Source organism: Schistocerca cancellata, chromosome 8 (assembly GCF_023864275.1).
Source record: "Schistocerca cancellata isolate TAMUIC-IGC-003103 chromosome 8, iqSchCanc2.1, whole genome shotgun sequence".
In the NCBI taxonomy this organism is placed as follows: domain Eukaryota; kingdom Metazoa; phylum Arthropoda; class Insecta; order Orthoptera; family Acrididae; genus Schistocerca; species Schistocerca cancellata.
Genome location: NC_064633.1, coordinates 281689941 through 281717839, shown reverse-complemented (window position 1 = coordinate 281717839; position 27899 = coordinate 281689941). Strand labels below are relative to the sequence as shown.

Genomic DNA, 27899 nt, shown 5'->3' with positions numbered 1-27899 from the left:
AATCTGTATATTGAGCAAGCAGTGAAGGAAACAAAAGAAAAATTCGGAGTAGGTATTAAAATCCGTGGAGAAGAAATAAAAACTTTGAGGTTTGCCGATGACATTGTAATTCTGTCGGAGACAGCAAAGGACTTGGAAGAGCAGTTGAATGGAATGGATAGTGTCTTGAAAGGAGGGTATAAGATGACCATCAACAAAAGCAAAATGAAGATAATGGAATGTAGTCGAATAAGTCGGGTGATGCTGAGGGAATTAGATTAGGAAATGAGACACCTAAAGTAGTAAAGGAGTTTTGCTATTTGGGGAGCATAATAACTGATGACGGTCGAAGTAGAGAGGATATAAAATGTAGACTGGCAATGGCAAGGAAAGCGTTTCTGAAGAAGAGAAATTTGTTAACATCGAGTATAGATTCAAGTGTCAGGAAGTCGTTTCTGAAAGTATTTGTATGGAGTGTAGCCAAGTATGGAAGTGAAACATGGATGATAAATAGTTTGGACAAGAAGAGAATAGAAGCTTTTGAAATGTGGTGCTACAGAAGAATGCTGAAGATTAGATGGGTAGATCACATAACTAATGAGTAGGTATTGAATAGGATTGGGGAGAAGAGGAGTTTGTGGCACAACTTTACTAGAAGAAGGGATCGGTTGGTAGGACATGTTCTGAGGCATCAAGGGATCACCAATTTAGTATTGGAGGGCAGTGTGGAAGGTAAAAATCGTAGAGGGAGACCAAGAGATGAATACACTAAGCAGATTCAGAAGGATGTAGGTTGCAGTAGTTACTGGGAGATGAAGAAGCTTGCACAGGATAGAGTAGCATGGAGAGCTGCATCAAACCAGTCTCAGGACTGAAGACCACAACAACAACAACAACAATAAGATAATAAATTACATATACCTGAATCAATCCACATACTAGTGAAAACTGTATCAAGATCTCTACAGCGGTTCCTGAATACAGACTAAATACAAGCCAGGGGACTTTAATTTATAATACACTTAGGTGATAAAAGCCATAGGATAGCGATGTGCACATATGCAGATGGCGGTAGTATTGCATACACAATGTATAAAAGGGCAGCACATTGGCGGAGCTGTCATTTGTACTCAGATGATTCATGTGAAGAGATTGCTGACATGATTATGGTCACTTGATGGGAATTAATAGATTCTGAATGCTGAATAGTAGTTGGAGCTAGCCTTATGGAGCATTCCACTTCAGAAATTGTTTGGGAATTCAATATTCTGAGAGCCGCATTTCAGTAGTGTGCTGAGAATACCACATTTCAGGCATTATCTCTCACCACAGACAACACAGTGGCCGACAACCTTCACTTCACAACTGAGAGCAGTGTGTAGAGTTTCAGTGCTAACAGGCAAGAAACACTGTGTGAAATCATTGCAAAAATCAGTGTGGAACTTATAACAAACATATCCATTACGAAGGTGCAGAAATCTGGCTTTAATGGGTTATGGTAGCAGATGACCCACATGAGTGCCTTTGTTAACAGCACATTGCCTGCATTGCCTTTCCTGGGGTCATGACCATATCAGTTGAATCCTAGACAACCAGAAAACCATGGCCTGGTCAGACAGGTCCCAATTTTATTTGGTAAGAGCTGATGGTAGGGTTCAAGTGTGGTGCAGACCCCACAGTCACGGACCCAAGTTGTCAAAAAGGCATTGTGCAAACTGATGGTGGCTCCACAATAGTGTGGGCTGTGTTTATGTGGAATCGACTGGGTCCTCTGGTCCAAGTGAAATGATCATTGACTGGAAATGTTTAGTTTCAGTTATTTGGAGATAATTTGTGGCCATTCATGGACGTCACATTCCCAAACAAGAATGGAATTTTTATGAATGAAAATTAGACATGTCACAGGATCAAATTATTCGCGATTAGTTTGACGGCTCCAGAGGCAGCATGGCTCAATATTTCTGCATGGGACTTCTAACGACTCCTTATGTCCATGCCACATCAAGTTGCTGCTTTATGCCTGGCAAAAGGAGGTCTGATACGATATTAGGAGGTATCCCAGGATTTTTGTCACCTCAGTGTATGTATAAATGAGTTTTCAATTTGGGAATTCTATTAAGATAATTCCAATTAATGAATAAGCAGATCTGACTTTAGTTTCCAGAGCTTTAATCAGTTTTGAATGGGTTGCATTTTTGTGGTTTGCTGTTTGATAAGTAGCAGACTTACAACTTAAATTGGTTTAGGCATTATGCGGTTTTAGTGATGCCAGCAAAGAATGTTGTGTCATTAGCCACAGTGCCATGTGCCTATCCTTGCAGCACTTTTAATCAAATGCTCCTGTAACTTGCCTGGGACACAGTGCAGTTGGTGGTACTGGTACACATGACGATAGCACTAAATAACCACTGCACAGTGGAATGTGTTCTAGAAAAGGACCATGTTGTGGCGCAGAAAATTGTACCAATTATAAAATTACAGAAGAATGCTTTTTGTAACAGGACAATACTGTGTTTCCTTCCTGTATGCATTTAAGTTAGTAGTATCAAGATAAATAGGGCATGTCCTGAAAATCTTCAGAGGAGACCTGCAGCACTTTCCGTTGTGTCCTGATAGTAAAGAATAATCTGAAAAAATGATGTAAAGTGCTGCGAGACGCATTCCAAAAATCTCAGCAGTAATCCTTACTGGTTTGGTGCTTCAGTTGGGTATCCTTATGTGTATCTCAGTTCTGCCATTTGCCACTAGATGGCAAAGGCATCCTTTTCATTATGATGGGGGACTTTAATTCATACAGTTCAGCCAAATTTCCATTAAATATTTGGGTGTTACAGTGTGTATAAAAAAGAATCATCCAATTTTTAAAAAATCATAACTATTATGTTATTGGAGATATTTGTGTGAACAATGTACTATTGGAAAGAGCAAACTCTCAAGTTTTAAACAGTACATCAAAAAGAATCACCTAATTTTAAAAAATCATAACTATTACGTTATTTGAGATAAGGTGTATGGTCCATTTTCTTTGTGAAGAACACTGTTGCAGGATGCACTTATCTTGAGATCCTTCAGAACTTCCTTTTCCTATAGCTGGAGATCGATTCAAATGACTTAATTTACCAACAGGATGGAAGTGCAGGAATTTTTAAATCAAAGGATTACTGAACCATGGATCCATCGCACTGGACCAAATGATTCAGCTTTACATTACTGGCCTCCAAGGTCACTGGACCTGACTGTATGTGATTATTTCTTGTGAGGGTTTATAAAAGACTCTGTTTATGTGCCTCCATTACCAACAACAATGAATGAACTGAGACATTGCAAAACAGCAGCTGTGGAAGCTGTAACTCAAGACATGCTCACTGCAGTGTGGAAGCAATTTGAATACCGCACTGACATATGCCGTACATCTCAAGGGGGGCATATTAAACACCTATGAAAAGGTATTAAAAAAAAATCTTGAGTTTGCCATTCATCAAAAAACAAAATTCATTGTATATGTTCATTAGTTTCAGAAATACAAACATGCCAAATTGTATGATTCTTTTTGATTCACTCCGTATATAGGTAAGGCTTCTTGGGAATCGATCTATTTATCAGTTCAAAACAGAATCAAAATTCCTACAACAGTTCCGGAGAAGAGCCCAAACGTACAGACAGACTGGTGTAGGAAGCTTTAGTTTATATAGGTATAGAAGACAACTGCTATCTGAACTGCTGCTCAACTTCTGTTTTCCTACCTATCATCAATGGTACTTCACTTGGAACTAGAAAATATTGTCGAGCATCACCAATTTGCAATTTACAAACTAATTACTCTCACAACTTCAACAATTTACAGAAGGCAAACAGTTAAGCATTTGATAGCACCTTGCCAACTCGCAACCACATTGTCACTTTCCAACGTGATCTAAACTTTGGGCTACCTTTTGAATCAGTCCACCATGATAACCTACAGAATAAAAAAAAAAACTAATTAACTAATTGAGACACAACATACATATTGCAAGTTAGGCCAGTACAATTTGCTCCAAAAAGGGGGTTGCCTTCAAAAATTAATGGAATTTTGGAAAATGTTTTAATAACTCACGTAAGCCTCTGATATAAAAAAATCTGAGCATGTCCCAATTTCTGAGTGGAGTGCGAAGAAAAGAAAACCACCAAAATGTTGGTAATCCCCCTCCCCCCCACAATTCCTCTGAAGCTACACATGTATCCAAAAAAGCCAATGTGAACAAAAAAGTAGAGTGTTAAATTCTACATTGATTGGTTAAATTCTACATCGATTGAGTACCAAAATTTTGCTGTTTGATTCGATTTTCCTATATAAAAGCTACATCATAAAATGGTGATTTCTCACACTTTTCAAGAAACACTTGTTTCATCACTATAAAACATGCAGCACCTGAGACTCACCAATATGACATAAAATTGTATAGAAAAACAGGTGCAAACTATCAAATTAAGTTCTCAGAAAGTAAAAAAAAAAAAGAGAGAGAGAAAGGCCAGCGAAGTAACTGTAAGTAAATATCACAATTATTCAATTATAAGTAATTTATTTGGCTAATGACTAATGTATTTTTTCCCTTTCTGTTGAATGATTTCTTCTAATGTCCACACTTGTTCGTTTCCTTCTCAGAATACTCATGTTGTTTTTCCATCATTGTCAGAAGCAAACACTTTTGCCAGGGTCCTTAAGTTGATGTCCCTGTCCACTGTACAGTTATGTTCATCAGTGGAAGACAGTATAATATCTGAGCATTTTATTTATGGTGAAAGTGTTTTGGAAGGGGTAGATCTCTCAAAATGAAAGAGAAAGCATGGCTGGTTTGGAGGAAGGGACCAAACAGTGAAGTCATTGGTTCCATCAGATTAGGAAAGGATGGAAAAGGAAATTGGTGGTGCCCTTTCAAAGGAACCACCCTGGCATTTGCCTGAAGTGATTCAAGGAAATCACAGAAAACCTAAATCAGTATAGCTAGACATGGGTTTAAACCGTCGTCCTCCCGAATGTGAGTCCAGTGTGCTAACTGCTGCGCCACCTCGCTCGGTGAAAGATAAAGCAATACGAATGCCTATAGAGAGGAGTTAGATGAGAAAGTATGGTAAACATGTTGATTTGGTGAACTGTACAGTGTCATTGTTAATAAAAAGTACAGGAACTTTTATTCAATGGATTAGTGTGCTAGACTGTGTACAGTGGAAAATGAACTATACATTTACTGACCATCAGTTCAAAAATTTGATTTTGAAACAAACTCTTTATTTTGTGGTCAACATGTAGAATAGGGTTGCGAGAAGAAAGAGGTGAAGAAATCGATTTCAAAAAGAAAAGTTATTTGTGATGCTATGAACAGACTATCAGAATCGTCAATGGAAATGGTGATAAAAACGGAGTGATCACAGGGCAACTCAAGTAAAATTTCAAGTTAGATACATTGAAGATACGTACCATAGTAATTGTGTAAAAAGGTGTTACAAATTTGCTCTTTCAATTCACAGTACTGTTGTACAACCAAAAGATGATGAGGTATCTGCCTATTTGAATTTCATTTGTTTAAGCATTTGGAAGCAAATGAAGATGACTGCCAGTCACACTGTAAGACATTCTAAAGAATTATAATGGATATGTCCCAAAGATTGAAACAATACAGATGTGGCTATACGAAAAGTATGGTGAAGACTTGTCGTCATTCAGTGTAAAAATAAATCAGCTCGAGAAAACCACGGTATGCTTTCAAAACGAAGGCTATTACATCATATCTGACATGTGATACAATGCCAGAAGGAAAGGACAACAAGAAAAACACATTTGAATTGCTGAAACTGCAGCAGCCATAATCCTGGACATCAGATCATGCATTTATGAAGTGGAGACCTAACCCACTTCAGACAGGTTCTAGGATATAGCTGCAAGTGACATTCCAAAAACATTTTAACTACTTCTTACAAAGATCATTTGTTCAGAAAAGAAAGGAGACTCTTCAAAGTTAAATACGAAAATCAGCTGCCTTGCACCTGCATTTATTTCAGCTACAAGGGCAAGATCCTACGTTTCTAATAAATAGCTGCGTCTCGAGACAATGGTACATAAAGAAAACAATTATCAAGGGATTTTCTAGCTGTGCTATCAGCTTGTGAATTCTGCAGTTTCTGTAATGATATCAGAAGTCTGAAATTAGTAGCAAGCAAAAATCAGTACAAATCTCTCAAGACAATTCTTTTATCCAGTTTGTGTTTGAAACAAATATGAAAATACTGATGGAAGAAACACTTTTCACACTTGGAGATTACTCAGCCTCATATATACTGTGCATGACCATTGTGAATTTGCCTCTCTTATCATATGATGCGATATATACAGCACTTCTGGTTGCAGCACAAAAATGTGAGTCACCTAATATGAAGAGCTGCTGCATTACATTTGTCAAACCACATTATATAAGGGCTTGAGACACTGTTGTTACCACTGCCTCCTTGGAGATGTTAACTTATGGCCTTTCACAGAAACTAAGGATATAATATAGATGGAAGCATGTTACAGGACTTGTTCAGTGTTACCTATGCAGCCACATCCATGAACAAAATTATGACAGCACACACCTACTCAATGGCTTGTTGGCATACCCAAGTTTGGCCGCCATTGTATTATTGATGATCGATGTAACAGAGAACAAGCATTCAATATCAAAAGCTATTTAACTGTTAAGGCTTCAATAGCTCCTTGTTGGCAAGTTGTCTGTTGGCTTCCATCTCAGGTTCTTTGGCCGACACTTGTCGGACAGTCTTTCTGACATTTCGCCAGCACAAGAGCTGTCATTCTCAAAGCTTAACCTCCATTGCTGGTGGCAGACTGGAGTTGAGCTCAAAGCTGGAGATTATATTTACCTGGCGTGCCAGTGTCCAACATTTCCCATTGTCATACAGATCGTGCTCTGTCATGGCCAACTTCTCCATTTGTCTCAATCTGCAATGCCGCTTATGTTCAGTTATTCTGTTGTTGATTGATCATCCAATCTTACCAATATAGACTTTCTCATGTGTACATGGTATACGGTATATTCCTCACATTGCAAGTGGATTCCTCTTCTTCTTTGCTGATCTGAGACACTCTCTGATCTTCTGTGTCAGTTTGTGTCGTGTTTGAACAATATACGGCTGGTTCTACTCATCACTCTGGGAATGTATGGCAGAAAAGCTGTACCCGAAATTTCTTCCTCCAATGTGTCACTTCACCGAGTGTTTGATTCTTTGACATTTCTTATGTAATTGCTGGAGAACCCACTGCCCCTTAAAATGCTTTCTTGGTGTTGCATTTCACATCTGAGGTGATCATTCCATGTGTGCCAGTTTTCGATATACGCTGTGTCCCAGGTATATTTAGAAAGGGTAGCTGTTGATCCTTTTCTACCTATATGGTAAATTTTATGTTGGCATGGGCACTGTTCAGATTTACCGACACCTTGACTGTCAATGGAAGAAGAAAGCACGTTTGCTGTCATCTCTCAACCTTCGGTCAGGGTGTCAGAATGAATAGGCCACACCAAACTTCTTGCAATGTAAGCATCTAATCACTGATGCCCAAGTACATTGTATGTATGACGGAATAGCACATGTTTTTCTCTGTGAGTGAATTCATGCAACATAGCGAAACTTGGCAAGAGCAGATGAGAAGCATTTTCTATCAACTAGGCTAAGTGGCAGGATGCATCAAGACATCTCGGATAAAATCTGCAGCATCACCCATAGGAGCACGCAGAATGTACTCAACTTCTGCATTGAGTCACAAAAGAAGAAATTTGCAAGATGTGGGAAGCAGATTGACAGGTTGCTTCCTGACATGTTACGTACATTGATCAACCTCAGTGAATGACCGTTGATCAAAGAGGGACAGTCTGTCCTTCAAAAAGGAGGAAATTTCAATACCACCATGTGAACTATACCAAGAGCAAAGCTGCCATTCGGACCCTTTGTTATGAAAGAGCTGAGGTTATATGCGTTGAAATTGCCAGGATACTGCACCGAGTAAAACTGCCAGCTTGCAACCTGAGAAAATAAGAGTTACAAGCTATCAAGAGCTGACAAGATTATATTGGTATTGCCTGCCAACAGGGGAAACATAACAGTTGCAATGAAGACCATACATTATAAACAGAAGATTTGGGACCTATTAAGTCTGACGATGTACTGAAAACAAAGCTCAGATTAAGGGTAGTACTTCAAAACTGTAACTATAGTAAAGAACTTTATGGGAAGCTTAGAGGAGTGGAGATTAGCAGCTACACTTCCAATGGATTAAGACTATACATCACTATTTTCATGCCAGTAGTGACTAACTTTTTGCAAAATCATGTAATTTATACTTACAAGACAGAATTGAACTGGAAATGAAACTTACTCAACAAGAACATGAGCTTTTGGTAACTCAAGGATGGTTCACAATCTGTAGATCAGAAAAATTAGGGGCACAAATTTGGTCTGACATAACAACTGAAAAATCTCACTACATACAATAACGAGTAGTCATGGCTTAACACATGATAGAGGATTAGCAGACAGCACTCTGGCCAGATGCACTGCTTTGATGCCAACAGCAGCTGACAACCCTGAGTAAGATGAGCAATTTTGAGATGTTTCATTTTCAGCTACCAAGCAACATATGGATGCTAGAAATGCAAGAATACAAAGGGATGAAGTAGATGTCAAAAAGTACCACTGTTTTTTGTCACATGATTCTTTTCCCATTCAGAGCCTGTAATGTCCACTAGTGCTGTGACAGCAGGTGATGAAAAGATCTATTGTCACAAAGCTGATGAACTTGCCAGCAGCTTTGACAGTGCGAAATTTGAAAGATGTAATCAAACCCTACCTGTAAAGTGTATGACATCTAAAGTCGCAGTGCACAAAAAGGTCATTCCTGTCAACACTGAAAAAAGTTATTACAAAAAGTTCAATGACAAACTTCAGCACTATTTTGAGTATCTGAGAATGAGCTGGCTCCCTACCCTCTATATTTGGCTACGTACCTACAGTATGCGGAAAACGCAAAAAGCGCTGTCTTACCAGTTTGTGGTGCCCTTAAAGGCAGAGTTCATGGGAGATGGAGGATTGATGTTGCATAGAATGACATGGCAGCCAAAAGAACTATTTCCTTCCATAATTACAAAGAATGTAGATCGCATCAAGCACTGATATGACAGAAAGGTCACAGGCGTGTTTGATGGCTACACTGATGTGACATGTTGCAGGAGCACAAAATCAGATGAGTGGCTGCCAGAGCCACCACAAGAATTGCACCAACTCTCATGTTTAATGAAACAATGTCAGTTACCATGGCAAAAGATATGCTTCTGTCCAATGAACAAAATAAAGAATGCCTCATTTCTTTGCTGACTGCACAACTTGAGGGTGACCACTATTGATCAGTTTATACATACAAGTAGGATTTCTTAGGGAGATGTGGAGGTACTCTATCACACTCCATTTGCAACTGCTGTTAGGATGCTTTTTAGGAATTTAGTTTACAATGATTCAAATTCAATACCCTGTGTCTTACAGTAGCTATGATCAGGGACTGATTACTATTGGCCTTTACCATTCTCAGGAAAAAAGAGGGGGGGGGGGGGGGAGGGAGGGAGAGACAAAAATTTTGGCATGCCCAGGAAATCAATAGGAAATACGGAAGCGTCCGATCCCACCCGTCTGCTTTGACCCATGACGTCACAAATATGGCGGAAACAAAAACAAACACACACACTTTCCACAAGAAGCCTAATGACACTAACGGGACAAGTGCGGGAAATGGGGTGTTTTGGGTGGGGGGGGGGGGGGGGGCAAACTAAATATAAACAAATTTAGACATCTTGCGTAGCTACAACGTGTAAGTGAAGACAGCCATGCATGAATACCCACCCACCTCCGCATGGGTCGTAACCCCTGCAACCCATAGAAGATAAAGATGCTTCAGCAGCTGATTAGTGTTTTTTGTCTTAAAAAAAAAAATCTCATGGGATAGAACGAACAGATCAGAAAGATAAATATAATAAACTAAAACAGAAACTGGAGGAAACAGATAATTAAAATAAGTAATAAGCGTTTTTTAAAAAAAACACCTCACGAGATAGAACGAACAGATCAGAAAAGTAAACAAAATAAGATAAAACAGAACTGGAGACAGCCACACTCAAACCAAACTCCGCGCCGTCATGACGTCACACACGACAACACCCTTACGTCACGGGTCAAAGCCGATGCGTGGGATCGGACGCTTCTGTCGACCCAATCAATACTGTGAGTGGGCTAAAGTTACATACTGGACATCATCCAAAATTTTGGTTGTGGCAACAGACTGATATGTAGCACAGTCTGAGGGCTAGGTTAGGTTGGAAAGTGACAATATGGTTGTGAGCTGGTGAAGCCAATGAATGTGAAAGCAGAAATTCTGACTGCAGTAACAACTGACTGGTAGCGAAGCCTAATGTTTACTTCTGCACCATACTTTAAAATGTCAAGGGTTCTTAATATGTAACTTTTACTGCAGACTATAATCGGTTGAATGAACTACAGATAGTAACCAAATATTACAGTACAATGGAAGTAGGCAGAGGAGGATGGCTACATCAACAATTAAGTGTTTTCAGCTTGGTAACGAGTTAATTAAAAGAGTGAAATATCACTTTATTCTTACCTGAAATGCAAGTTCTCTTGTTGGTGTTAAGACAAGTGCAAATATACCATAAGGATCTTCACAAAGCTTTTGCAAAATTGGAAGAGCGAATGCTAATGTCTTGCCACTTCCAGTTTTTGCACATCCTATACAGTCCTTGCCAGAAAGTATATGTGGGATACAGTTAGCTTGAATTGGTGTTGGTGTTTTAACACCTGAAACGAAAATATTAAAAAAAGAGTGGACACTACATTTAAATTCATTTCTATTGATAGCTATGAACTTTTAATTTTCAATGATATTTTGGAGAACTTCACAAAAATTTTTAACAATCTATTTTACGAAAATGTTTTCTGCGTACATAATATATGCTCTGCGTTTCACTTGACATGGTTCTTCACTTTAGTCTTAATGACTAACACAGCACTGCGAAATGATTATACACAACCTATTCCTTGTCTGTACCAACACTAAACCCTTTTAGGTTTGCGGAGATGACTGCAACACTGGACACAAAACAGATACCATAATACATTATGAAAATTAAAATGTAGATGTTTAGTAAAAAACATACGTTTTCGGCAAGTAAAATTTTGGCTGGTACGAGAACCGTGGTGGAAAGGACTACGCCTTGAGTTAAAGGGTAAAGCCATTACGAAAATTACACAGTTTTCTCCAAACAAAACATTCTGGGGGAAAATATTCTAAACGACTCGAACACGACGATATTTCCAAATTGTAATTACAACAAAAAAACTTACCAACGCTTTCACACTGACGGCAAATCCAGCTATTTAATTTTAAATCCGAAAAACTCTTTATCTGCTGCATCTTTAAACGAAAATTCAAATAACAAATAAACGTGACTACCACATGTAAACAAACCTTTCAAACTACCTACAAAATATAAACATAATGCAAAGATGTTATACATAAAAAATAAAGCGAAGAAGATCTTTGGAACGTCTGATTGATTTATTCAATGATTCCACATCGAAATCCAACGAGTTTACATTATTAATTTATTTCTTAATTTTAACTCTTAGTCGAAACCCCATTGGGAAAGAGAGTCTACAATAATGTAGAAGGAGTCGAGTCATAAATCAAAAGGCAGAAAAAGCCAATGTAACAAATGCTGTGAAGTACACTAACAGCAAATAACGAAAAGCGCTCAGTACATTGAAAATTATGGGGTTTACCTACATTTAATGATTAGGAGAAAAGCTTGGTGTGGTTATTATAATTATGCTAGTTTATACTAGTTATTTATGTAAGTTTATTGATTTTACAGATTACAGTCAGCTGTAAATATATTGGAAAAGTTAAGTTACCTACTTTATACGAATATTTATCTTAATCATAATTTACACACACACACACGCGCGCGCGCGCGCACACACACACTATAGGTGTATGGCATCCATTAAGGAGCGAGAAAGAAGATGGATTAAATGCTTCTGTGTTTGCAGTAGGCGTAAATAGTGTGAATTGTGAATTCATACTCTCTACATAAGCAGAATAATACCTAATACTCCTACATTCTTCATATAATACAGATACTTTAACTAGAATCGTGGGATAATTTGCGCCTATGTTCAAGGGTCTGGCAATTCAAGTTTTTCGACATTTCCCTGACACTCTCCTGTAAGTCACACAAACATGTGAGCATTTCCGAAGGCCTTGACTTTGTACGTCACACATCCTATACCAATCCTATTTGGCATAGGTCACACACAATTCAACAATATTCAAAGATGAGACACACAGGTCAGTTGTAAGCAGTCTCCTTAGTAGACTAACTTAATGAACAGAAGCCTATAGCCTACAGCCTGCATTATCTATGACTGAGTGTATGCGATCACTCCATTTCATACCCTTGCTGCGGAGAGTTACAATTCAAATCTACACACTTAAGATCTTCCAGTTTGTTCCCTTCCTTTTAGATTATAACACTGCGATATATTATCTTTTTATTTAGTTTGTTGATATTCAGCTTCTTTCTGCTTATTCAGAAGTTGCTAAATTTAATCAAAGTTAATTTAATAAAATCTTCTTATTACAAGTGACTTATAATTCGTGTTTCTGAGGAATGCTCACAGCTCTCTAAAATCATCAAGTTATGGATCAGAACTATGTTGATTTACAGGAAATCTAATTTGCTAGTGCTATTTTTCTTTTGATGAATATATTTTAATCTAAATATATTGTAAAACTTGTTATTAAATGTGTTAATCTACATATACATTTTAAACCTAAAGGTATGAAAAGAATCGAAGCAAATTTTAAACTGTTGGGCCTCATAATAGAACAAAAATTCTTGTGAGATGAGTGTACAGAACATCTGACTGGTAAAATTGCACATGAGATTTTTCTTCTATATAAACTAAGATATTCTATCAACAAAAAGTTACATGACCTCTATTATTATGTAGACACAGTTGTAGTATAGGACACTTCTTTTTCTTAAGCGTTTGTCCTGCCTGGTGGCACGGCCCACTGAGTGGAGTCGCTGTTTCCAATTTTGATCGATTGTAGGCCATTTCTGGGTGAAGATTCACAGTCTTCAGGTCATTGTGTGGGGTGTCGGCCCATCATTGCCTAGGTCGTCCCTTGGGTCTCCTTCCCATAACTTCCATTGTGTATGCTGTCTTTACAGTGCTATCATCCTCTGCATACATCACATGTCTGAACTACCATTAACGGGTGTCTCGTATTTTCTTCTGGGTTGGTACGACCTTGAAACGTTTCCTGACAGTGTGGTTCGAAATGTGATCCAGTTGAGTGACACCACCTGTTCACCTAAGTATCTTAGTCTCCATGACATCCAATCGTCGTTCTGTGTCTTTTGTAGCTGGCCAATACATGGTGCCATAGGAGCTACAGGACAGATGCGAGTGCAGTAGATCTTTGACTTCAGGCAGTCCTTAATCTGACGAACACAGGTAACACCTGTTGTCGTTCGCCACTTCATACAGCCGCCTGCGTCCTTGCATTGACCTCATCTACTAGTCGGCAATAGCTAGAGATTGCAGAACCGAGATACTTAAATTTTGTTACTATTTGTAGATCTTCCACATCAACGTTGATGGTTTCAACTTTTTTTTGTCTGAGCCACAGACCGTGTCATGCGAGTCTGCCAGTCCACTCTTGTGTGTGGTGCTAGAGGTCAAACTTGTTCTCCAGAGCCAACATGACATTGTCATCATAGAGCAGTGTCCTCATTAGTGGCATGTGCATATCTGCTGTGACAGTGTCCATCAGAAAAATAAAAAGCATTGGTCATAAGGTCGAGCCTTGGTGGATCCCAACTATGAAGCTAAACTCATTTGACAGTTCTGCAGCTGCTTGGACACAGATCCTTGGTTCTACATACAGAAGCTGTAACTAGTTGACAAGGTACTCTAGAATGCCATGATTGCCAAGTACTAACCAGATTAGGTCATATAGTCCACAATCAAAAGCCTTGTCCAAGTCTAGAAAAGCAAACTTGTTCTTTTCGTGGTATTTTTCAACCAGCAACCACACAACATAGATTGTGTTATGGGGTAATTCACTAGTTACAAACTGCATGTCCAGACAGCAGAACAGAGCCATCAAATGTTTTCAAGGATTGTGTTCTGGAGAATCTTGTAAGATATACCATATTTTACAGACTATAAGACACTATGGACTTATTTTTAAGCACTTTTATTAAAAAATAACATTTTTACCATTTTCAATATTAGATTGCAAAGCCAGACCAAAAAATTGTTAGATCATAAAACCGAACTGCCATTTAAAATCAATGAATATCGTCACCTTCCATTTTTGGTCATTTCGTATTCAGTCTTCTATTCGCACATTTAGTCTTCCTCATTTTGTCAGTTTTTCTTTACCCTCCCACCAATTGCGAATGGTTTTTTCAGTTGGTGTAGGGTCAAAATGCTGCTCAGCTGCATTGTTTCCATGTTCTTCTACATATGCTATACCTTTCAATTTATAGCCCACATCACAAGCATATCTTTTATTTTTTCCATTGCAAAAGTAGCTTCCAACAAAAATAACATACTGTTACCAATAACGAAAATCACTTTCAGTTCCTGGCACTGTAGACTGCAGTGACACATCATAGGCTAGACAGTGTTCTTGGTTTGTGATCTCAGGGCAGGAGGGAGACAGTGTTAGCTAGCTTGAGAATCTCCACAACTCATGTTCATTGCATTGTTGCACTGCTACTGCCAGTTGAATCAATTGTTGCCAGATAAGGGTAGGTTTCCCACAGCTTCGAATATATGGCCATTTTTAATAGTAGCGGGAATTTTAAATCAAACACTGAAGATTTTTATATTAATTTCGAGTATAAGATGCATCTGAATTTTGGAGGCAATTTTGCAAAGAATAAAGAGCGTCTTATAATCCATAAAATACGGTATTTCAGTCAACTCAATATAATGACACTCCCTAGTCATTGCATGTATACCTGCTTAATAAATGACAAAGAAAATATACAGATATTTAATCCAAGAACGATAGTACATATACACAGTACTAGAAACAACTGCATATGAGACGCTGTTGACCATGCTTGATGAGGCAGAGAAATATAAAACTCCACCTTTCGATGGAAACAATCATAGTAAGAGGAAATTTCGAATTGAGATATTTTTACATGAGATGGATCTGATGAACTTTATTCAAATGCAATATTCTGAAATGGTCTTATATGGGAAGAATGATACGACAGAAGTTTTCACAAAGAAAGGCAAGCAGTTCACAATATCGAAGCAATTGGACAAGTCATAGCCTCAAATCAGACATACAACTGTGGATAATTATCTGGAGTATATAAAGCTGATGTTAGCTCATTTGATCTGTGGTTGTTAATGTGCAATGTTTATGAGCAGAGAGGAATGGAAAGCCATTGTTAATTTGAAAAACATCGCTAATGACGAATTTTTACTGAACAAATAACTTTCTTACCGATCGTTTTCTGCAATTAGAGAGATGCAAAAGAGAGTTACGATGATTCAGAGCCAAATCACAGGGCTAGAAACATTGTAATCAAATTATGTTGAATCTAGTTTTCCTGAAGAATCGTCTTTTGGAGGGAAAAACAAAGTGGAAAATTGTCAAGGAAGACCATATTAAGTAATCAAGTGTTTTATTTTTGCTGAATTAGGATGTACAATGAAGTCTGCTAACAATATAAGTTCAGAAAACATAGGTATTAACCATTTATTGTTTGTGTTATAACTGTGGGCTGGAACACCACAAAACATAGATTGTTGGAGGGGGGAGGGCAGAAAACGCAGCTTGGAAACGAAAACACGTTTATGCTGGCGCAGCCTTTGATTATCAAGATAGGAAAGAGAATAATTGCCGTTTCCCTGCAGCTAGACACGAAAATTCTGCAACACGAAATTATATTAAGTGGTATTTGTATTTGGATTCTATATAGCATCTAATAATTAGTAATATATGGTTGAAAAATGAGAAAAGGTTGTCGTAACTAATTATAAATTTAGGTTTCCAAATCTGGAACATCTCTATGTGCAAATGTATTGGGGAAGCTGAAGTTTTAAGTTGAGTAAATGGCAAGATTTGAGACTTTTATTTGAGGCATTTTCTCATTTTCAAGCCTCAGCTATAACCTGCTGTCATTGTGAATCAGAAGGTCTGCGAGTAGTTTCTGAGGACTGTAGAGGCATTATCCATAAGGTTAATGTGATGTTTGTCACTGTGTGGAGAATTGAGTCAAATGTGCACATCTAAAGTGCACATTCGTATGTCCATATTCCAAGTTAAATAGGCCACGACCTTTTCAATGTGGTTTTCGGGATGTAAATTTTCTTGGAGTACCAGTACTGTGTTATCTCATGTTTGGTTCTTTATTATGGAATAATGCCATATGTGCTAGAAGTTGAAAACGTGCACTTGAAATGCAACTGACAGAGTGTGGAATTAAACACTTCGTTCCAAATCTCAGCGGAAAAAATTAATAAAAGAAAATTTCTTTAGCAAACCGACAAAAATAACTTCATTGTTCTTCAAGGCAATTAATACTTGACTGTCAGAAAGGTGGAAATCAGAAATCTGTTTTGTTTTCATTTGACGTGAGAGCAGTAAACGAAGAGGAAACATCAAAATCACTAAACGTAAACACGGGTCACATTGAGACTACCCACTTCCCCACTGTAACTTAGACTGCTTTGCGCATCAGCCCCGGATCTATGATGTTTCCAAACCGGTGCAATTCCCCGCCACTCCCTCGACAGTTTGAGATAGGACGTCAATTTTTTTTAAAAAACAATCGAGTTTTCAAAAATATGTTCATTTTGTAGCGCACATCTTTCTGAAGAGTCTGATGCATAAAACAGATGTGTTTGAGGAAATGTAAGACATGTTATTTGGTTGTAAGTGTGCCAAAGGGCAGTGCCTCGCCTCCTCATGCACCATTCTTCTATCACATGTCACTGTACTTCGCTCCGTGGAATTGAAATGTGTATATTTTGTAATGGATGCCATGAAACCATATTCAGGACAGTGGAAATGAAAATGTCCTGTGGTGCCTCTCCTTCTTACAATCGGCCGGTTTGATAACCTATCCCTCATTAAAAAAAAAAAGAACTCTTCAGAAAATTTGCACTCTTTATTCCCTAACAGCTAACAACTTGCTGCTTTGAATGACATAAAATTAAATATAGAATACATAAACCCAGTAAAGACATGAGACAAGCAAGACAATACACATTTCTTCAATCCTTAGCTCCTAGAATTTTTTTCTCTCTAATCTTGCTACACCTTTACATGGCGTGCTTTCATTTCTGCGAAAGAATCTATTACCTCATCAAATTTCGTCAAACGTTTTGCGACATGAAAAGTAGAAATTTCGTTGTATAATACTGAAAAAGCTGATAATGCAAACAGGGCCCAAGGCTGGTATGGTTTCCCGATCTGATTATGTCTATTTTGTCACTGTCTGCTAGGTAAAACAAAGTAGGCCTTTGTAATGCTGCAACAATTGTAATACACACCAAATAAACGAGACTGTTTTGGCACAAACGGTCTCTTTGTAACGACAGAATATAATTCACAAAGTACGAATATCAAACGCCTATTAGGCCTACTACAAGCAAAAAGCCTTACGTTAGGAAATTGTTTCACACTTCATTCATACGCTCTAGTTTCTCAAGTATGGGATCGAAAAGAAGTAGTACGAAATTTTTATACAAACTTGGAATCGTCATATTGTTCCATAATTTGTGTGATGTCCCCATTTCTTCTCCTTCCTCGTGCTGACAAACAGTCTTGCTCTCACGAATTCTGTAACTATTCCTGCCAATGTCAAAGCTTATTCGCAGGTTAACTCCACTAACTGTGCCAGAATCACCGGTTTAGTTATCCCGCGATTATTCTCCGGTTAGGCGTTGCTACATGTTCGTACAACGCGTTTTCCGCGCTTCTTACAGAATAGAATTTAAAGCGGCTGCTAGCCAGAGACTGTACAACTGGCCCTTACTAGTATAGCGATCTGGCCAAAAATTTTCTGTAAAAATTTCATTATCTTGGATACACTGAGAAGGTAATACGTAATCTTTCTTATCTGTTATTCGTTTATTTCCACTCCTGTAGTCTGAATCTATGGATTTCGCTAGTAATTATAACAACGCTCATCATTCACAAACTCAATCAACCACACAATCAGGCAGCGGTTGGCATTCATCTGTTCGGTCTTACTCTGCTCAGCTCGTATGGCCCCTTTTGTCTGTAGGAAAGTTTGTTTCTACATGCGATGAGGATTCCCCTGACAGAGACATCATGTACACTATGCACGTATTCACAAATCAACTTATGATTCATTCAGAAATCAACTTAGAATGTGTTCAAAAATGTTCAAAAACCGACAGGGATGCGTTTCAAAGTCATATGAATAATTGATAGACTAACGTGCGCTGGATGCTAGTCGCTTTGTGAAACAAGGTTTTTTTCTCTCAAGGGTATGAATTTGTCCCCCACCCCCCTCCCACAACTGGGCCTGCTGCGCAGATTGGACGCTCCAGTAAAATTTTTCCAAGTAGCATCTAGCTGCTTGCTGCGACTGCTTGCACAGCCAAAAGCCACATTTCTGTAGCCAGAAGCGGGAGAAGGTACTACTCAACTGCACATGTGCATGATCCCGCTCATAACTGCTAAAACGAATCTAATGTAAACAGTTGTGACGTCACGCTCATCGGAGGCAATTTGTTGTTAAGGAACACTGCATAGTCTTCCTAAAGCCTTTGACACATTTTGCTGTTGGCAGATGCTTGTATGAGCACTGTGTTTTGTTGCTGTATATGGCGCATTTCCTTTGCAATTTAAGTTTTATTTTCTTTTTTTCTCTCGTTCATGTTTTATTGCTGCAGTATTATTCTGCAGTAGCGAGATACAGTAATATCCTTTGTTAGAGTATCGGCTCTTGCCAGTCAAAATTACAAAAATTTAACTCAATACAAAAACAATGAAAAATTCCCGGAATCCTAAAAAATTCCCGGGTTTTTCCCGGTTTTCTCCCAGATGAAAAAATTGCCGGGCTTTTCCCGGATCTCCCGGTTGTCCCGGGTCGTATACACCCTGAGTACATCATGTTGAACAGATTTGATGAATCATTATTTGTTGAATATTAATGGTTATTATGTTTTCTCTAAATTTAAGTTAATGAAAAAAGTCAACATTTAGTACAATACAAGATATTATTTCTCAAAGAATAACTTCCAGTTAAGCTCAACAGAGCGGTTACAAAGATCAGTACTATGCCTGGTTAGACATAAAGCTGATTATTTGCTTCTGGTGCCAGGATATTGTTACTTAAATATTCGGGTGTGGTGCTATGGAAAACTGGCAAAAAACACAGAAGAAAGTTTCAACCTCATGAAATATTTACTCACAGAAGTAATTTACAAAACTGGAGATTCAATATTTGTGTTGGTACTTAGTAAACTACTGTGACATATGTTTCCATCTTAATTTGGTGTTCAGAATACTGTGGGTATGAATTATCATTTTCCCTGCATATGAACTGAATATTGGTTTCCTGGCAATATCTCCTATGGCGTAAATCTGGCCATCAATCAAAAATATACTATTGCCTGTGGTCAGGTTTACTGTAGCCTTCTTCCCCTGGAGTTAATGCAGTCCACAATTAACATATTTACAGTTTTATTAGGAACATTCTCATAATTGCCACATTTCCTATCATTAGCTTCAGCTCTGGTGGTCTAGTGGTAAAGTGCTCTACTGGAAACTGAAATGTCACAGGATCAAATCCTGACTGGATCTTGGATTTTTCAGTCTGCATTTCAACCTAGCCTTCACCTCCTAATGATGTGAGGAATAGCCAGGAACGAAATGTAGTTCGGATTCCACATTGAACTGTAGATCCCCTGCCACAGTTGGATAACTGGCGGAGGTCGCTGAAGTAGCACCCAATTGGAAGACATGCACCAGGCCAGTGAGCCGCAAGAAATTATTGATATTGTTATAACCTATACACAGCCATTTAATATTTTCGGATCGCGATCCAAAGGCTCGTACAATTACTGACGTGCAAGATCGCCATTTCCACTGTTTTACATAACCTTCCATACAATCCATATGAGACAACACTAGCTACAGCACCTGTATCGATTGCAACCACCACATACATGTCCCCTACTACAGAATATATCACTGAGTGAGGGACTACCTGAGGTAGATTCTGACAACATACATTGCAAGAACATAATTCTTCTCGCATATCTTTTCCATTGTCATACCAGATTAGCCTAAATTTTTCAAGTACCCCTCTCCCATTCTTTGACCAATCATTCAGGGCTAGATGTGGTCCAGGTTAGTTTTCCAAATGAGTAGACAGTGATTAGTTAAGTACCCTCTTCCATATCATTTTCGTTTGAACTACACTGAGGTGACAAAAGTCACGGGATATCTCCTAATATCATGTTGGATCTCCTTTTTCTGGGTGTAGTGCATGCAGCCACTAGATGTGGCATGGACTCAAGAAGTCGTTTCAAGTCCTGGGCAGAAATATTGAGCCATACTGCCTCTACAGCCATCTATAACTGCGAATGTGTTGCCATTGCAGATCTTGTGTATGAACTAATCTCTCGATTGTGTCCCATAAATATTTGATGGGATTCATGTCGAGTGATATGAGTGGACAAATCATTCTCTTGAATAGTCCAGAATGTTCTTCAAACAAATAGTGAACAAGTGTGGCCCAGTGACATAACATCATTGTTTGAGAACATGAAGTCAATGAATGGCTGCAAACGAAATTTCCAGTCAATGGTCGGTTCAGTTGGACCAGAGGACCCAATCCATTCAATGTTGAGATCTTCAGTCCATGAATTAGTGGGGTCTGTGCCACACTCTTGGACCCTACCATCAGGTCTTACTAACTTAAATAGAACTCATCTGACTAGGCCACTGGTTACCAGTCATCTAGTGTCCAACCAATGTGGTGATAGCCCTAGGTGAGACAACGCAAGCAATGTCGTGTTGTTAGCAAAGGCACTCGCCTCAGTCGTCTGCTGCCATAGCCCATTAATGCCAGATTTCGACACAATGTCCTAACGGATATGTTCGTCCTTGTCCCACATTGATTTCTGTGGCTATTTCACTCAGTGCTGCTTGCCTGTTATCACTAACGAATCATCGCAAACGCCATTGGTTTCAGTCGTTAAGTGAAGGCCATCAGCCACTGCATTGTCTGTGGTGAGAGGGTCTTTACCATGACCAGAACTCTCAAACAAACTGAAAAATCTGATTTCATCCATCAGTAAATTAATAATAACACAGATAAAGCACTAAGGTTTGCATCAAGAAAAAATGCTGCTGACATGCAATCAGTACACATTTACAAAAACAATCTTGTAGCAATTGTGTAATTATTATGGGACGATAGAATTATAATTTACTGATGTACCGCTTTATAGCACCTTTAAATGGTGAATCACGCTGCGGCTGAGACATAATCTATTGCTTGATAGAAGCATTCATTCTGAAAGAATATAAATATATTCGCATGATCTTACTGCTTCACTGACGCCATTCTCCTTCATTCTCTCTGGATTCCACTTTTATGGATATTATCTCTAATTTGGGTTTTATTAACATTTAATATCATGAAGCAGACAGTGAAATTGTGTTAATATACAAGAATAAGGTACATATAAGGGTTTTAAGCGTCTCAAGAGGGTGCTAAATGAAGTAAGTCTCTGCTTATTTTGCAAATGGAATGTATAAGTGCAATATTCTGTCCTCGTCATCTGGTGTTGGTAGTAATTATTCATGGGTATCTCTGTGTTCAACAGTACTATGACAACAACTATCATACTAAAAAAACTGAAAAATTCAAGTGCAGGTTCTAACTATTCACTAACTATTAGCAATACTAGACTTCATTACTGGAAATCACGCCAGACAAGCTAATAAACAGTACCTACTTTAATATTTATCTACCACACAGAGAGATATAGTTTAAGTATTTCTGTATGCCATAAATAACTCATTAATTCTGATCATCCAAGGAAGGGTTATGGTCTACTCGAATGAAAGCAGAAATTACCTAATATTAGATTTATAACACAATCAGATTACATCAAACCTTTCGTAATGAGCATCAGAAGAAGAGTGAATAATATATTATTATAGACAGCATTATGTTATATCCTAGGAGAGCCAACCAGTTACAAATCGTTAACACAGGAAATATTTCATGACTGTTCATTATATGTGGCAAACATCACTGTTACTGTGCACAGTGCATCAAATGTTGGGAGCTCCAACATTAGGCAAGTAATGAGGCCTCTTAGGAACATGGCTGCCAAGGAGGGGAAGGAACCCAATGTGCATGCCAGGGGGAGTCATTCTGGATGTGGAATGGGTGCTTCTGGATTCCATGAAGAGTACAAGATGCAGGTGGTAGTTCGTGTCAGTACGAATGACGTGTGTCGCTTTGGATCGGAGGAGATTCTCTCTGGTTTCGGGTGGCCAGCGGAAAGAGTAAAGACTGCCAGTCTTGGTTGCAAGACTAAGGTAGAGCTCGCCATATGCAGCATCGTCGATAGAACCGACTGTGGTCCTTTGGTGCAGAGCCGTGTGGAGGTTCTGAATCAGAGGCTCAGCTAATTCTGTGACCGTATAGGCTGCAGATTCCTTGACTTGCGTCATTGGGTGGTAGGTTTCCGGGTTCTGCTTAATAGGTCAGGAGACCACAACACACAGGAAGCTGCTAAACGGGTAGTGGGGGCTGTATGGAAGCGACTGGGCGGTTTTTTAAGTTAGAGGGTCTCAGGAAAGCATGGAAAAGCCATCCGAGGAAACCATAGAAAGGCCATCCATCTCAAACGGGGCAGGCAAAACACAGCAAGGTAGTTGTAGAAACGATCGGTATTGTAGTTGTAAATTGTCGTAGCTGTGTTGGGAAAGAACCAGAGCTCCAAGCCCTAATAGAGAACACTGAAGCTCAAATAGTTATAGGTACAGAAAGCTGGCTAAAGCCAGAAATAACTTAAGCCGAATTTTTTTCAAACGATCTACCAGTGTTCAGAAAGGATAGATTAAATACAGTTGGTGGTGGAGTATTTATTGCTGTAAGAAATATTTTGCCTTATAGCGAAATTGAAGTAGATAGTTCCTGCGAAATAATATGGGTAGAGGTTATACTTGACAATCAGAATAAACTATTAACTGGATCCTTTTACCGATTCCCCGACTCAGAAGATATAGTTGCTGAACAGTTCAAAGAAAACTTGAGTCTCATTTCAAATAGGTACCGCACTCCTACAATTATAGTCGGTGGTGAATTCAATCTACCCTCCATATACTGGAAAAATTATACGTTTAAAGCCAGTGGCAGACATAAACCGCATCCAAAATTGTACTAAATGCTTTCTCAGAAAATAATGTTGAACAATTAGTTTATGAGCCCACTCGAAGCATAAATGGTTGCAAAAGCATACTTGACCTCTTAGCAACAAATAATCCATGGCTAATAATGAGTATAGTGACGAATTCAAGTATTGCGACCACAAGGCAGTTGCTGCTAGGCTGAATACTGTAACACCGGCAAACATCAGAAAGTAGCCCAACGTATATCTATTTTAAAAAAGCCGATAAAAATGCTCTTAACGCTTTTTTAAGAGACAGTCTTTACTCCTTCTGATCTGATCACGTAAGCGTAGAAAAGCTGTGGAATAATTTCAGAGAGATACTATCGATGGCAATTGAGAGATATGTACCACATAAATTAATAAGTGATGGTAGTGGTCCCCCATGCTACACAAAACGGGTCAGATCGCTGTTGCAGAAGCAACGAGAAAAGCTTGCCAAATTTAAAAGAACGCAGAATCTCCAAGATTGGCAAAGTTTTGCAGAAGTTCGAAATATGTGTACTTCAATGCGAGATGCTTTTAATAATTTCCAGAACGAAACACTGTCTCAAAATCTGGCAGAAGACCCAAAGAGATTCTAGTCATACATAAAGTACACCAGAGGCAAGATGCAATCAATACCTTCACTGTGCGATAACAAGAAATCACTGATGACAGTGCCACTAAAGCAGAGTTATTAATCACCGTTTTGCGAAACTCCTTCTCCAAAGAAGATGAAGTAAATATTTCTTAATCCCAATCAAGAACAACTGCCAAGATGAGAAACATAGACGTAGATATCCTTGGTGTAGCAAAGCAGCTTAAATCACTTGATAAAGGCAAGGCCTCTGGTCCAGGTTGTATACCAGTCACGTTTCTTTCAGATTATTCTGATACAATAGCTCCATATTTAGCAATTATGTGCAACTGCTCGCTCACAGTAAGATCTGTACCTAAAGACTGGAAAATTGCTCAAGCCACACCAATACCCAAAAAGGGAAATAGGAGTAATCCGCAGAATTACTGGCCCATATCGCTAACATCGGTTTGCAGCAGGGTTTTGGAACGTATACTGTATTCGAATATTATGAAGTACCTTGAAGAAACAATTTATTGACATATAGTCAGCGCAGATTCAGAAAATGAAGGAATGAGTGCTACCGACAGGGGATTTTAAAATTGATTCCTTATTTTTAGATTTCCAGAGGGTTTTCGACACTGTTCCTCACAAGCATCTTCTAACCAAACTGCGTGCCTATGGAGTATCGCCTCAGTTGTGCGACTGGATTCTTGATTTCCTGTTAGAAAGGTCACAGTTCGTAGTAATAGACGGAAAGTCATCGAGTAAAACAGAAGTAATATCCTTCGTTCCCAAAGATAGTGTTATAAGCCCCCAACTGTTCCTGATCTATATTAACGACATAGGAAATAATCTGAGTAGCCATCTTAGATAGTTTGCGGATGATGCTGTCATTTAGCGTCTTGTAAACTCATCAGATGATCAAAACGACTTGCAAAATGATTTAGATAAGATATCTGTATGGTGTGAAAAGTGGCAATTGATACTGAATAAAGAAAAGTGTGAAGTTATTCACATGAGTATTAAAAGAAATCAGCTATTCTGGAGTATGGGAGTGTGGGACCCTCATCAGGTGGGACTGACAGATGACATCGAAAAAGTACAGAGAAGGGCAGTTCGTTTTGTATTATCACAAAATGATACGTGAATTGGAGCGGCAATCATTAAAACAAAGGGGTTTTTCCTTGCGATGGGATCTTCTTATGAAATTTTAATCACCAGTTTTCTCTTCCAATTGCGAAAATATTCTGTAGGCACCCACCTACATAGGGAGAAATGATTATCACGATAAAATAAGAGAAATCAAGGTTTGTACAGAAAAATTTTAGTATTCGGTTTTGCCGTGTCCCGTTAGAGAGTGGAATGGTATAGAGACAGCTTGAAAGTCGTTCATTGAACTCTCTGCCAGGCACTTTATCGTGAATAGCAGAGTAATCACGTAGATGTAGATGTAGAAATGTAAGAAACAGGTGGAACTTTCTTACAAGGTGACATAAAAAATGTGTGCCACAACACCTTTATTGTTTGTAGTTCCCTTGCGACAAATACTTTTTTGGTCGTGATCAATTTAATCAGTTTAGGTTTTCCATTGATGAGATGGTAGATCTTATTCCCACTGAAGTTCTATTCCAAGCCGTCAACGATCTCTGGACACGTTTTTAAGAGCCGTTTTCTCCAGGTCTAGGCTGTGCCACTGGTATAAGGCGAAGATACACATCCAGTCCCATGGGCACGTCCTTCACGCCAAGTTCAAGCTCGACCACCTCTATCGACAAGAAGTGATCCCATGTATCTCATCTAGTTCATGGGCCTCCATTTTAGTAGTGGTGTACAAACCAAACGACTTCCTAGGATTAAGTGGAGATTTTCTTCTTCTTCTTCATGTATTAGGTAAATTGCTTGTTAAAGTACTCCATCACTTGTATGGTTTTTCCACATTTATTCTTCCAGTGCATTTACGACTGGGAGTCTTTACTGGAAATCTTTCTGCACCCATACATTCTACATGTTCCTCCCATTTTCTTCTATTTTCCTTTATTTTTCGTATAGGTTACAGATTCCTAAATCTTTCCTTACATCCTTATTTATTTTTTTATCTTCCATTGTGCATCCTTCCAATCTTCTTAGAAATCTCATTTCTTGAGACTGTATTCTACTTTCTTAATGTCTTATTGTTGTACATGCCTCACTTCCATAAGTAAGGGTTGGTACCGCTATCAGTTTATAAAACTTCTATTGGATATCTTTCCTGGCTTTATACTGCAAACTATTTACGATGGTTCCATGTATGGAAGTAAATTTATTTAATGTGAGCGATGTCACATACTAGATATTTAAAATGTTTTACTTCCTACATTTTTACTGATCAAGACTATTTTAGATCTTACTGGCTGTCTGCCCCTAAATGCTATCACTTCCGTTTTATCTACTGACAATATTAGGTTGTAATTTGAGGCTGCCTGTTGAAACATTTAGACTCCCATCTGAAGGTCATCTTCATTCTCTGCAGTCAGAGATAGCTCAATACATTGAGTCTAGTGTCACAATCTTAAAAAAAAAACTCCTTTGATGATCAACATTTTCATTTTGGTGTTTCTGTGCAGACTCTCCACAGCATTTCTCAGTTTAATATCTATTTTTAAAAAGGCTGACAAAAATAAAACTAACAGCTATCGAGATGTAAGCCTCATGGATTCAGCCTCTAAACCCTGAATGTTATATTTAAAAAAATCATGGAAAAACTAATATCTGAAGAACAGTCAGGTTTTAGAAAGGGACAATCAATTATTGACAATGTTCTTACACTATAAAACACAAAAGTGACGAGAGTTCAATAGGGAAACCCATATTACTTTTGTGGACTTTTGTACAAGCATTCGATTGTGTGAATAGGGAAATGCCATGGAATATCATAGCTCAACGAAGTTATCCACCTCACCTGACAAATGCTATTAAAGATCTATAGAGAAACATCGAAATTGTGGAGATTGTATAGGAGCTAATTTTCAGGTAACGACTGACACTTATTCGATTCCACCATGCTCTGAGGACCTCTTTCAAAATTCATTGCATGTTACTCCAAAATCAATTTATTGGAAGTGTGCTTGTGACTTCTTTTGGAACTGGACTTCAAACAAGTTCTCGTTTTGAAAACCTCATTCGGGCTCTACTGACACCAGCAGCTCTCTTTTGGCGTTTCTAGTTCTGTCATGTTGTAGCTATCTCGATGATATATTCGTTAAGGGGTCTAACATTTGCGCGCATCTCGAAAACCTAAGCTCGCCTCATGTGCAGTTTCAAGAAGTGTCAGATTTGTCAATATCTGTTTAAGTACTTGAGTTTCATTGTAAATTGAATATTTCCAACCAAACACCACGCAAAGGCCATAGACGACATACCCCCATCACAGAAGTTAAGAGAACTATAATCCTTTATGATCAAGGTGAAATACTACAGAAAGTTTATAGGGAATCTAGTGCAGATTTCACAACCCCTCAGCGCCCTCTGAGAGAAGGTTGTTTGGTTGCCTACATGTGACAATGCATTCTGCATGCATAAACAGGTGCTACAAAAGGTGCCTTGTTTCATGCCATACTTCCCCTCTCACCCAACAGCTTTCGTTTATTAAACGTTAAATAAGGCGCAACGGAACTTCCCAGATAGAGGAAGAAGCCCTTGTGGAGTACAAATTTCACATCTACTTCTGCAGTATTAAAATTCCCTCTAGTGATAAATCACCAGCCTTTCCTTGCTTCATTTGGCTCTTATTTATCATTGCCCA

At 38.5% G+C, this 27899-nt stretch overlaps 1 protein-coding gene across 1 annotated transcript in view; it reads right to left on the bottom strand.

The window, feature by feature from the left end:
• The window catches only part of LOC126095148 (probable ATP-dependent RNA helicase DDX49), a 51682-nt gene extending 40114 nt beyond the window's left edge, over window positions 1–11568 (bottom strand). The window contains exons 1-2 of the mRNA XM_049909868.1: window positions 11410–11568; window positions 10670–10863 (exon numbers count right to left, since the gene is read on the bottom strand). Coding sequence (XP_049765825.1) covers window positions 10670–10863; window positions 11410–11479 — 264 coding nt within the window. The 5' untranslated portion in view covers window positions 11480–11568. The remainder of the gene's footprint in view (window positions 1–10669; window positions 10864–11409) is intronic.
• Between the last annotated feature and the right edge of the window lie 16331 nt (window positions 11569–27899).